The sequence below is a fragment of the Podarcis erhardii genome (assembly GCF_964252035.2).
Source record: "Podarcis erhardii genome assembly, chromosome: 7".
Taxonomy (NCBI): Eukaryota; Metazoa; Chordata; class Lepidosauria; order Squamata; family Lacertidae; genus Podarcis; species Podarcis erhardii.
In genome coordinates, this window is record NC_138511.1 from 25612801 (window position 1) to 25625437 (window position 12637).

The 12637-nt window shown below is 48.2% G+C and overlaps 1 protein-coding gene across 11 annotated transcripts in view; it reads left to right on the plus strand.

Moving 5' to 3' along the window:
• EPHB2 (EPH receptor B2) overlaps positions 1-12637 on the plus strand; it is a 112412-nt gene that overhangs the window by 32460 nt on the left and 67315 nt on the right. For all 11 annotated transcript variants that reach the window (XM_081870854.1, XM_081870858.1, XM_081870860.1 and 8 more), the window contains exon 3: positions 9316-10000. In XM_081870854.1, coding sequence (XP_081726980.1) covers positions 9316-10000 — 685 coding nt within the window. The remainder of the gene's footprint in view (positions 1-9315; positions 10001-12637) is intronic.

The following is a 12637-nucleotide window of genomic DNA, read 5'->3' on the forward strand; positions in this document are numbered from 1 at the left end:
AGTTAAAGAAACTCAAGGCATATGCCTCCAGGGACTCTTGGGAACTGTAGTTCCCACACACATAGAGCTACAATTCCCAGCACCTTTAGTAAGCAACAGTTCCTAGGATTATTTAGGGGAAGCCATGTGTGCTAACTGAGCCTTCGATGTGTTTTCACGTGGATCTGCTTTTATTTAAACTCGTAAAGGCCCTGAATGCCCTCTTCAACAGCATGGGCTGTGTACACACTGTAGATTTGAAGCACATTCAAGACACATCACTAAAGAACCCTGGGAACTAGTTTGGTTAGCATGCTGGGAATTATAGTTCTGTCAGGCGCAAACCACCTGGGGGCCTCTGGGGTTGCTTTCTAAGCCAACCAACAAGGAGAAAGCAAAGCGGTATGATTGCAGTTTACTGCCTCCACCCAGCTAGGCCAGGGGTGCGAAGTCTTTTTCAGCCTGAGGGCCAAATAGCCTCTTTGGCAGCCTTCTAGGGGCCACATAGGGACGTGGGTGGTGCTGTGGTCTGAACCACTGAGCCTCTTGGGCTTGCCAATCAGAAGGTCGGCAGTTCAAATCCCCTTGATGGGGTGAGCTCCTGTTGCTCTGTCCCAGCTCCTGCCAACCTAGCAGTTCAAAAGCATACTAGTGCAAGTAGAAAAAATAGGTACCACTGCGTTGGGAAGGTAAACAGCATTTCCGTGAGCTCTGGTTTCCATCACGGTGTTCCGTTGCACCAGAAGCAGTTTAGTCATGCTGGCCACATGACCCGGAAAGCTGTCTGCGGACAAACGCCAGCTCCCTCAGCCTGAAAGCGAGATGAGCGCCACAACTCCATAGTCGCCTGGACTTAACCGTCCAGAGGTCCTTTACCTTTACCTTACCTTTTAGGGGCCACATGTATCGGGCAAGCAAGGGGTGAACGAATGCGTCACTGCCCTGGTGCTGGTGCTGGCTCTTGGGACATAAAGGAGAGGGTCTGCTTCTGCCTTTGGGTTTGGAATAACAGAACCATAGAATTGTAGCGTTGGAAGGGATATTAAGGGGCCGTCTAGTCTAACCCCCTGAAACGCTGGGATGCTTTTGCAGACTCAGGCTTCCCCATCTGTAACATGGGGGCAAATCATAGCACTTCGCTTCCTTGCAGATTAGTTGCAGGATCTGCAGAGCTAATGTGTGTGCAGAACGCTTTGACTGCTTCATGCTATGTGAACGCTAAATGTTTTCCTTGCTATTAGCTTTGGGAGTCCAGCCAGTAGCCAGTAAACCTGAACTGCTTGGGTCATGGTGATGGAATTCACCTGGCAGGAACTGCCACAGCGATCCTGTAGGGTGTGAGCTGGGATCAATTAGCCAGAGAGGAAGTCTGGAGCAGAGAGCAGCTGCCAGGAGGGGAGGGGAGGAAGACAGAGGCAGGAGGGGGAGCAGGTCTAAGCAGGGACTGAAGGGAGCCAGGCTGAGCCAACAATTTCTGGGTTCTGCTCACACTCGGGAAGTGCAGACACAGCAGGTTTCAGGAGCTACTTAGAACCTAAGCAGACTTTCCATGAAAGGGTGGATGTCAACTCCTGTGGCTGGTACCAGAAGCTTCTTGGAAACATGTAAGCAAGGTACCAATGACATTTCCTGTTATGTTGTCCGTGGTATTCATGGGTACGCCTGTTTTCCAGGGGGTGGGGGCAACCAGAAGTTCCTCTAAGATTCTGTAATTCTATGCTTCTAAGCAGAGGTTGGATGGCCATCTGTCAGGGATTATTTCAATGTGATTCCTGCATTGCAGAAGGTTGGACTAGAATCTAGCTGACCCTCGTGGTCCCTTCCAACTCTACAGTTCTATGATTCTACAAGTTCCATCAGACCTGACTACAGGCCAAACTAGAAGGGTATGATGGGAGTTGTGGTTCAGAAGCAATTTAGAGGGCTGCAGGTGAGTCACTCCTTTTCTGATGAGTTATCACAGGAAGCTGCTGTGGCCAGGCTTCTCCAGAACTCTTCTTTTACCTTTTAATTTCCGATGAAGAGTTCTGATGGACCAGCAGAAATGTCCATCTCTGGGGTGGGGCACAGGGGTTAAATAAAAGGCATGATTCATGGAGTTTGGGCTGGTGCCTTCATGATACACTCTTCTTCTTCTTCTTCTTTGGCGATCGCTCATAGCCGAGTAAGATTGTCTTCCATGAACACGGTCTTAACAGTGACTCCGTAAGTCTTAACAGTGAGTCCGTAAGTCCGTAAGTGTGGAGGCCAATTCTGGATCCACACGTCCTTCCACAATGGGAACATAGGTTTCCAGGTGGGAGTTGATCACAGTGAGGGTTTGCCAGCATGCCTTCCTCTTAGCTCATTTCTCCCTTTCACCCTGAGTTTGAGCATCTTCAAAGTCCATGACACCTTTTTTTGTTTTTGTTAATCCTTTATTATTAAGTCCATGACACCTTTGGTCAAGGTTGTTCTCCAGTTGGAGTGCTCGCAGGCCAGTGTTCCCCAGTTGTCGGTGTTTATACTACTTTTTTTTAGATTTACATTGAGAGCGTCTTTAAACCTCTTTTGTTGACCACCAGCATTACACTTTCCATTTTTTAAGTTCGGGATAGAGTAGTTAAAATATACTGTTAGGCTCTAGGTGAAAACTTTAACCAGGCCATTGGCTGATGAACACCCTACACCCTTTTAAATGTTTTTTTTTTGGGGGGGGTATTGGTTTGTTTGTTCTTGTTTTTATTATGTATTTTGTGCTTTTTTATCATGTTGCAAACTACCCTGAGATGTATGGATGAAGGGCTGTATAATAAATAAATAACAATAGTAGAGTTGGAAGAGGCTTCAGAGGTCATCCAACCTAGTCCACCACTGACCCGTTGATGCAGGAAATCCCCTGCCACAACAACCCTGAAAGGTGGGCCACCCAGCCTTTGCTTGCAGTGAAGGATAATTCCCCACCTTGTGAGACCATCTGCTCCACTGTCAAACAGTGTGTGCCATCTGGGCGTCTTTCCTAATATTGTGTCTAAATCTTATTTTCTTGTAATTGGACAGAGTTGTGCACACCAACTACTAGATTTGGCTCGGACACCAATTCAGCACTTTGAAAATTTCCCAATTCGGTTCAGACCCAAATCCCAATTTAGAAAAATGAAAGTAAAGCTTGTGCCTCCCTCTTTTTTTAAATTATCACATGAAAAATGGCTGGGTGGGAGAGGCTATGTTTCCCTTTTGACGGAACTTGATGACACTTGCGGATAGAGTTGCTCGACACAAGTGGATGAAGCCTGCCAAATTGCAGGCAGATAGGTCCAGGGAGTTTGTGATGGGAACCTTTTCTATTTTATTATTATTTTTAAAGGAAGCCATCTGTAGCCTCTTTCATTTTTGGCAGAAATGAATGATATCTGCATGCTTGTTAGCCTCCCGTGAGAGGACGGATCCTGCCAAATTTCAGACGGAGTGCTGCCGGGGTTCTCAGGCAAGGACAGCCTTTACAGTTTGGGGATGGTTAAAGAGGAATCGCTTAATGCTTGAGATGCACTTAGTGGGGAATTTGTACGAAAGTAGCAAACTGGAGACAGGTGTCTGTGGATCAGGAAACTGAACAAGACATAGATAAATCAGCCTAGGAGTGCTTTTATATTTAGGCATCTTTAAAGGAGCGGTGTGCACCAGATTTGGCTGAGTCCTGAGCCAAATTGGGCGCATTCCGAGGGACTCTGGCATCAAATAAGTCAGGTTCAGACAGTCACAGATTCCTGCGAGTCTTGTTAGGTGGTGCAGACCAATCCGTGGCTGGCAAGGGGCGGGTGAAGAGGTGTGTGGTGGGGGCAGGCTGCCCCAGGTATCACCACTGAGGGGGGTGACAAAATGCCGTCTGGCATTCACCGCGGGGCCTGCAGCGTGCCCGAGCCACGTGTCTCTCCTGGGAGAGATGTGGTGGCTTGGACACACGCAGGATCCGAGCTGCCCAAACGGTCCACCCGCTGCCTCCCCCCCCCCCCCCAGCTGTAGGGCGGCTGAGTGGGAGGAGGCAAGCAGACTCCAGAGGCACCCCATCCCTATGGGCAACTTGCCCCGCTCCTTTGGCAAGGGGTGGGGCATCAAGCAGGAAGCAGGGGCAGGTGGAATGGGAAAACTGCAAAAGGCCAAGGCCTCCTTGACCTGTGACATCATCTTCCCACGAGAAGGCAGACCCGGCACCGGCACTCTCCTTCATGCCTGACACCCTGCAGGGTCGACGCCTCTGTTTTGTGTTGGTGTTGACCTTTAAAGCCCTAAATGGCCTCGGTCCAGTATACCTGAAGGAGCGTCTCCACCCCCATTGTTCAGCCCGGACACTGAGGTCCAGCGCTGAGGGCCTTCTGGTGGTTCCCTCCCTGCGAGAAGTGATGTTACAGGGAACAAGGCAGAGGGCCTTCTTGGTAGTGGCACCCGCCCTGTGGAATGCCCTCCCATCAGATGTCAAAGAGATAAACAACTACCTGACATTTAGAAGACATCTGAAGGCAGCCCTGTTCAGGGAAGTTTTTAATGCGTGACATTTTAATGTATTTTTAATCTTTGTTGGAAGCCGCCCAGAGTGGCTGCGGAAGCCCAGCCAGATGGGCGGGATACAAATAACAAATTATTATTATTATTATTATTATTATTATTATTATTATTATTATTAAAAGTTGCTTTTTTAAAAAAAGAACAAAAAGGCATCCCCTTCCCCAAAATGGCCTTGAATCATGAAAGTGCTCCTTGGAAAGTAACCTGCAGTACAGTCATACTTTGGGTACAGATGCTTCAGGTTGCGTTTTTTCAGATTGCGGACTGCCAAAACCGGGAAGTACCAGATCTGGTTACTTCTGGGTTTTGGTGATTGCGCATGCGCAGAAGTGCCGAATCTTAACGTTTGCGCACGTGCGGACGCAGGTTGCAAACACTGCAGGTTGCAAATGTGCATCCCACACGGATCACGTTTGCAACCCGAGCGTCCACTGTATTTCAGGTGCCAGGAGTTGTGATCCCCCCCCCCCACTCCTGGCTTGTGTTCTTCTCAGTTGGAACCAAATGTCACTAGGGCAGGCGACCGGGGGCCCAGGGGGGCGGGGGTGAAAATGCAAAGCTGAGTTGACAGGAGAGGATGTGCAGGCATGTGGCACAGAGGCAGAAGGGCTTTGATGCCCTGCGTTTCCCAAGCAAGCAGAACTAGCAAACAACACAGAACAGAATGGACAGGAGCAAATGGATACATCGCTTCAGCATCCCCCCCCCCCAAAGCACTGTGGTCGGGGATCCCTGGTAAAGGCGTTTTCTCTGATCAGAGGTGAGGCCTGTCAGTCGCAGAAGGGCCTCCCTCCCCCTCCCCCCATATTTGCATTTTTCTTTTATGACAAGCTTCGAGACAAACGTTTCTGTTTCTGAGAAACTGAGAGAAAGCAGAACAGACAGGTTTGTGGCCACTGCCAGAGATTCTTTAGCCGTGGTTCCTGCATTGCAGGGGGTTGGACCAGATGACCCCTGGAGGTCCCTTCCAGCTGGACAATTGTATGGTTCTTTCCACCCCTATGTGTTCTTCTCAAAGAGCTGGTTCCCTAAGGATTCTTCAAGGTCTGGCAGCTGTCATCCAAAAATATACACCCCCACTTTCAGCCAGAAAGTGCATTTTCACACCAAGTTGTTATCAGTTCAGTGCACAGCATCTCATTCCCCGAGAACTATAATTTTCAAAATTCAATACTGGCCAAGAAAATTGCAGAAATCCATGTCCCATAAGAAGGCGGCATCAACTGGCAGGTAAGCATCGGCCATACAGGTACACGTTTTGAGCAGAAATGAGAGGGAAAATAATAATGCAATTGTTTCTTAGGATGGAGACAGATAGTTTGTCTCCGGCAGGGTTGGAGAGGCAGAACCAAATCCTGTTTTCTTCTAGCCCTGGTTGTGCAAGGAGGTTTTCTGCATGAAACTCCCTCATGAGCCCCATGTCTGGTCCAACTTGGGGACTGAAAAGTCCCCCATCGCCTGACATCATTGTGACATCAGGGGATTGGCAGGTGGAAAGCCCCACCCACCTGTCAAATTTGGCCCACAAAGCAGGAGAAGGTTCCCTACAACTGGTCTAAGGGAGCTGAAAGCGATATGGCAGGACTTCTGCCTATCATGTCTTCCTCTCACCCCATCATCTGCACTACAAAAAAGATTTTGCAGGGATCTTAGGCACTCCAGACCATGGGTGATAGCAGTGCCACCCATGGACAGCAGCCTCCCACAATCTCAGGCCGATATCTGAGCTTTGCCACAATGTGAAAACCACTCACAGAAACGGAAAGCCACTCACAGGAGTGTTCGTTGCAAATATATTTCTTTTCTGCAAGCAAATCACATGGAAGTTGTGCCAGATAGAGAGTTCTGTTTCCAGAAATGGCTGTTGCATCGTATGAAAGCTCAGACACAACATGGAAATGAACAATTGGGGAAATGCCAGGAGAATGGAAGAAACTGCCGTGTGAATGCAGCCTGGTCGAGAGGCAAAGTAAGGTGGACTGCACACATTTGCAGAGCCGGCTCTGCCCTTGGGCAAAGGGAAGTGACTGCCTCAGGTGGTAGATGTTTGGTGGGTGGCAGCAGCAAGTTCCCCAGCTGTTCTTCCTAAATTCTCCTCACCAACAATTTCCTTCCATTGGAGGACAGAGCTGGATATTCTCCGCAGCATATCCTGCCCCGCACACCCCAAACGAGCCTTGTGGGGTGGAAGATACTATCCCACTGCCAGTGTTGAAATAAATTGCAACTACCTGTCCAGTTGGCTTCCATACATCTCATCCTTGGCTTCAGGTGGCAAAATGTCTAGCGCTGGCTCTGCACCTTTGGTTGCAGCAGAACTAGAGGATGGAGAGCCTTTAACTGTGGCTCCTGCATTTGCAGGGGGTTGGACTAGACGATTCTCTGGGTCCCTTCCAACTCTACAATTCTAGGATTCTTGAGGCTGCACGGCAGAGATAGGGGACCTCTTTCAGCCCAACGGCCATGTTCCCTTCTGGACCACTTACCATGTGTGTGTGAGAGAGAGAGAGACGAGGAAAGCAGCAATAGGAAGCAGAGCAATGGCTATAAATTTCACCCTTGAACAGTAGGCTATCTCAGTGGTTAGAGCATGAGACTTCTAACATCAGGGTCATGGGTTTGAGCCCCATGTTCGGCAAAACATTCCTGCATTGCAGGGGGTTGGACTAGATGACCCCAGAGTCCCTTCCAGCTCTACAGTTCTGTGATTCTACAGAGGCCCACACGCTTTTCTCTGCCCTCTATCCAGGCAAGCAAGGACTCTCAAGAATGGTTCAAAGGAAGAGAAGGGCATGGCATTCTGGGGGAGTCCTGAGGACCAGCTAGAGATGCCTGGGTGGCCCCTTGCCTCTGCTATACAGACTTGAGTAGCAGCCCCACTGCATGTAGAAATAGCTCTTTGGGGTGCAATTTTACCCTAGGAACATGGAGAGACACATTATAATGAGTCAGACGGATGATCCATGTTGGTCATTTGTGTTTGACCACCAGCATCTCTTGAGGGATTCAACTTCTCCCTGTCTCTCCCAGTCTGACCTTGAGATGCCGAGGATTGAACTCAGGACCTTTGGTATGCAAAACAGATCCTCTGCTGCTGAGTTTCATCCCTTCCCTACATCCCTATATCCCTACAGCCTCAGCCAACTTTCCCAGGCACTATTCATCTTTTACAAGACAAGAACAGCTTATGCGTCTGAGCAGGAGCTGTTCCCTCTGGGATACCCCTGCTTTCATTCCGCATTATTCTCCGAAGATGTTTTCTGCATCTTTTTTTTTTTTTTTAGACCCTGTTAAGATGCCCAGAGGCAGCATTAGGCTGTGGGCTATATCTAACCCACAGAGAATTCCCGCTCTGCTGCCATGTGGTAACTCACCTGAGTGTCAGTAGCTCTGGGCTGCAGAGGGATGAAAGCAGTTCCAGAGGGGAAGCTGAGGCAAGCCAGATATGTCCCACGTTGCCTCTCCCTGCCTTAAATTGTATGAATCAGGAGCATGGCAGGGGAGGGGGGGTTGAAAGGGAAATATTGTTTGTTTCTACCTCCAGCCGCAGGATTTTTAAGGAACGGAATGTGCACGAGGTTGTCCTTACTTAGCTAACAAATGTATTATTTGATGACAATGTGTTTTTACCCCACTCATACAGTGGCATGCAGAGATCAGTGAGAAGACAATCCCTGCCTTTGGGCTCACTACCTAAGAGACACGGCACAAAAGGAAAAGCAAAGGGAGGGAGGGAGGAGGAAAAAGCAAGCTCAGGCACTAACTCTTAGTAACAGAGGTTATAGCTCAAGTGAACAAATTTGAGGAGGAGCCCATAGCTGCTTGGCTTTCAGCTGAGCAGATGGAGTAGCCATGCAAAGTATTATTTGCTCCAATCTTTGCATTGGTTGCCAGTATGTTACCAGCTAAGTTCAAGCTGTTTCTGCTATTGTATAAATTCCTAGAACCAGGTGACTTGAAGGACCACCTTGTCCTTTATACAGTGGAAAGGTTGCCACAGTCACCTCCAGAAGCACTCCCGACTCTCCCACCATCATCCCAAACTCATTCCATTTCTATGTGAACCAAGGCTTTCAGCATGGCGGCAACCAGCAATTTTGGGGCACTGTTCCTTTTCAAAATCAGACAGGCACCTGCAATCCTGCAATTCCATTTCCCACTGAAAGCATTTTGGTTTCGCTGAGCTGTTTTGGGAGAATTCCTTTGTTCTGGCATTGTGTGTTTTAAAATGTTCTATAATGATTTTTATCGCACACGACCCATATACATATTATATATATATAGTGGTGGTTTTCATTTTTTTTTTACAAAATAAGTAAATTAATTAAAACTGTGGAGTCCTGAAACTGTATTTGCCTAGCACCTGCTTCAAATAAAATAGGCAGGTGGGTTTTTTATTTATTTTTAAAAAAAACTACTTTCTTTTCTCAGGTTTTAATCAACACATCGTGGCTGGGTTTTTTGAGCTGCTTTGGAACTGCTGTTGTCGCATGATGAATTGCTTTGTGCTGTATTCTCAGTTGTATCAAAATGTGTATTGTAGCTGTTTTACTGCATTTTTAGTTAAAACAAAAATATTGTGCTCTCTCTCTCTCTATCATCCCTTCACCATCTGGTCCTGTAGCTGCTTGGGCAGCTGGGGGGGGGGGTTGAGCAATAGGGTTAGTGACACCCCTGAGAAGGCACGCAACCTGCTCAGCTAAAACCCTGGGGCGTTGCTGCCTTGTCCGTTTGCCCCACGCCTTTGGGGCTGTGCGTGCCGAGCTCTGACTTTCCGCTTTTCCTCTTCTGCAGTGGGAAGAAGTGAGTGGCTACGATGAGAACATGAACACGATTCGGACTTACCAGGTGTGCAATGTCTTTGAATCCAGCCAGAACAACTGGCTGAGGACCAAGTTCATCCGCAGGAGGGGCGCCCACCGCATCCACGTGGAGATGAAGTTTTCGGTCCGGGACTGTAGCAGCATCCCCAACGTCCCCGGGTCCTGCAAGGAGACCTTCAACCTCTACTATTATGAGTCCGACTACGACGCCGCAACCAAGACGTTCCCTGCCTGGATGGAGAACCCCTGGGTGAAGGTGGACACCATTGCGGCAGACGAGAGCTTCTCCCAGGTGGACCTGGGGGGCCGCGTGATGAAGATAAACACCGAGGTGCGCAGCTTTGGGCCCGTCTCCAAGAACGGCTTTTACCTGGCCTTCCAGGACTACGGGGGCTGCATGTCCTTGATCGCCGTCCGCGTCTTCTACCGCAAGTGCCCTCGCATTATCCAGAACGGAGCTGTTTTCCAGGAGACGCTCTCGGGGGCTGAGAGCACGTCACTGGTAGCAGCTCGGGGTACTTGCATCCCCAACGCCGAAGAAGTGGATGTACCGATCAAGTTGTACTGTAACGGGGATGGGGAGTGGCTGGTCCCCATCGGGCGCTGCATGTGCAAGGCGGGCTACGAATCGGTGGAGAACGGGACGGTCTGCAGAGGTAAGATGACCATCCATCAAGGGGCCATGTGGCTCCTCTGTGGTGGGTGCGTGGGGCAAGGAAAGGGAGAGGGAGCGGGATTCTCTGCCTCATCTCGTGTCAGGGAATGGTCTGAAGAGGGAGAACTGGAGGGAGAAGAGTCACCCCTCTTGGCCACAGCATGTTCAGAAGCAGAGAGAGAGACAGGAGTTGAACAGCTTAGCAGGGAGTTATCTAGTTATGAGATAATGACAACAGAACCAGACAGGAGGGAGCAGCTAGTTGAAATGTCACTGGAGAGTGTGAGGGACCCCCACCACCACCATGGACTCAGAGGTCCGAATGTATCAGACAGCAAAGGAGTCAGAGGGAGGGAGGAACTTCCCATTGGCGCCCAAAATGCTGTGGAAGTCAGAAGGAGGATTTAGAGTAGCCAACTGCCCTCCTTGCAGAGAGCTGTGTATTTGTGCTCCCAACATGACGCTGTAATGAAAGGACTATAAATCTATCAACTGCTCGTTAATTCTTATTGGTGAAGTTACTGAAGGGAGGGGAGGACTCTCCATGCCTGACACCTTGCAATGGACGGCCGATTTGGAATTGGTTCACTAAAAAGCTGTTGGGTCAAAGGGAGATGGTGGGGAGGACTCACAAAAATGTAGCAAGTATATGCTGAAAATGCCAGGGTCATTTTATCACATGGGGTAGTCCTGTGAAATGGCGAAGGGCTTTTGGGAAATAATTGATATGGGAAATAATGAATTGAAAAGGATGTTTAAACTAATAAATCCTGAAAGCCTTTTTACTTGGAATAATGGGGACAGAGCTCCCAAGAAAGATGACAAGCTTATTTATACACAGTGGTACCTTGGGTTACAAACAGTCCTGCTTACAAACGCTTCGGGTTACAAACTCCACAAACCCGGAAGTAGGTGGCCCGGGTTATGAACTTTGCCCTGGGATATGAACGCAATCCACTTCTGGGGCATGGAAGGCCGATGTAGGGAATGCATGCCTTGGGTTAAGAATGCTTCAGGTTAAGAACGGACTTCCAGAATGAATTAAGTTTGTAACCCGAGGTACCACTGTATGTGACAACAGCTGCTAGAACTTTTGTATGCACAGAACTGGAAAGGGAAAGGATGACCAAGTAAGAAGGAATGGCTTATGAAACTGATGAACTATGGTGAAATAGCAAAATTAACTGCCAGATTAAGAGGACATAATGACAAAGTGTTTAAGGAAGAATGGAGGTCACTGATGAATTATGTATCAAATTATCACCCATATATGAAGTCGCAGGCAGGATTTGAAATATAAGCAGTGGATTATTGAAAGATTAAATGGCTGCGGGTTTAGGTAATAAAAATGTGTGCGTTATAAAGCACACTTTATTAAAAAGGAGTAAGAACCAAGCATCAGGAAAGCAGGGGTAGGAAGTCAAGGAGAAACTTTGTATGTTAAAAAAATGTATATGCTGATAAATGCTTTGAAATGTTTTTGGAGACTTCATAAAAATGATATAAAAAGGGGGGGATAAGGGATAAGAAGGGACTTTCCATCTCATCTTGTGGTGGTCGTCAGGTACTCGATACAGAACTTGATTCAGTGGCTACCCATGTCCTCAGAGAAGATGAAACAGTGTTGTTGTTGCATTTATATCACACCTCTTTCTCCAAGGAGTTCAAAGTGGCCCACATGGTTCCCCCCCTTGTCATTTAATCTCCACAACAACCCTGCAAGGTAGGTTAGGCTGAGAGGCAGCGACTGGCCCAAGGTCACCTAGTGAGTTTCATGGCTGAGTGGGGATTTGAACCCTGGTCTCCCAGGTCCTAGTCCCACACTCTAACCACTGCACCACACTGGCTTCTAATAAAAGAGGAGAGTTCTAAAGTGACTCACAATGCAACCTGCACCAGGTAATATTGCCAGGTCAGGTTTTTGTTTCAGCCCCTCAATATTTTATCTGTGTTGCGTCCGTATCCCAGTTGTTGATCACACCACAGAATGGGTTGCGGAAACATTTTTCCACCTGGCAAGACAAATATTTCATTTTCAATGCATGCACAATTCTGAATAATATGAACTGAGCATATATGAGTATTTCTATATGAGCGTTAACTTCAGTATGGCGCCACAGACTCACCTGATGTGCAGTCGCATTTTGTGTTTTGGTAAGTGAACACCATGCAGATACAACAAAGTTGTTGGGTGTTCTGGAGGCTCATCTGGGTGTGGGAGGCTCAGAAAGCAGAGAGCTTGGATGGGGAGGTCCTAAGCAGTTCTTGAGCACAGGAGCTGCAGAATTACCGCCTGCACGTTTGTTTTATTTCCATTCATAGCCAAGTCTTGCAATTTGCAAGCTGGTTAAAGTCAGCATCTTGAATGGGCCTTGAATGGAAAGATTCCATCTTCAGTGCCAATAGGACCATCAATAGGATGAAGTGGGATGCTACATAGTATAAGGAAATAAATCCATAGGAACATGGCAAGGCCCACCCCAGCCTTGGAAGGTAGCTGGAGAAGCATTAGAGGGAAGATTTTTGGCAATCCCTAGCTTAGGTGTCTCTTGAGGAGGGATGCGGGTGGCACTGTGGTCTAAAACACAGAGCCACTTGGGCTTGCCGATCGGAACGTCGGTGGTTCGAATCTCCTCGG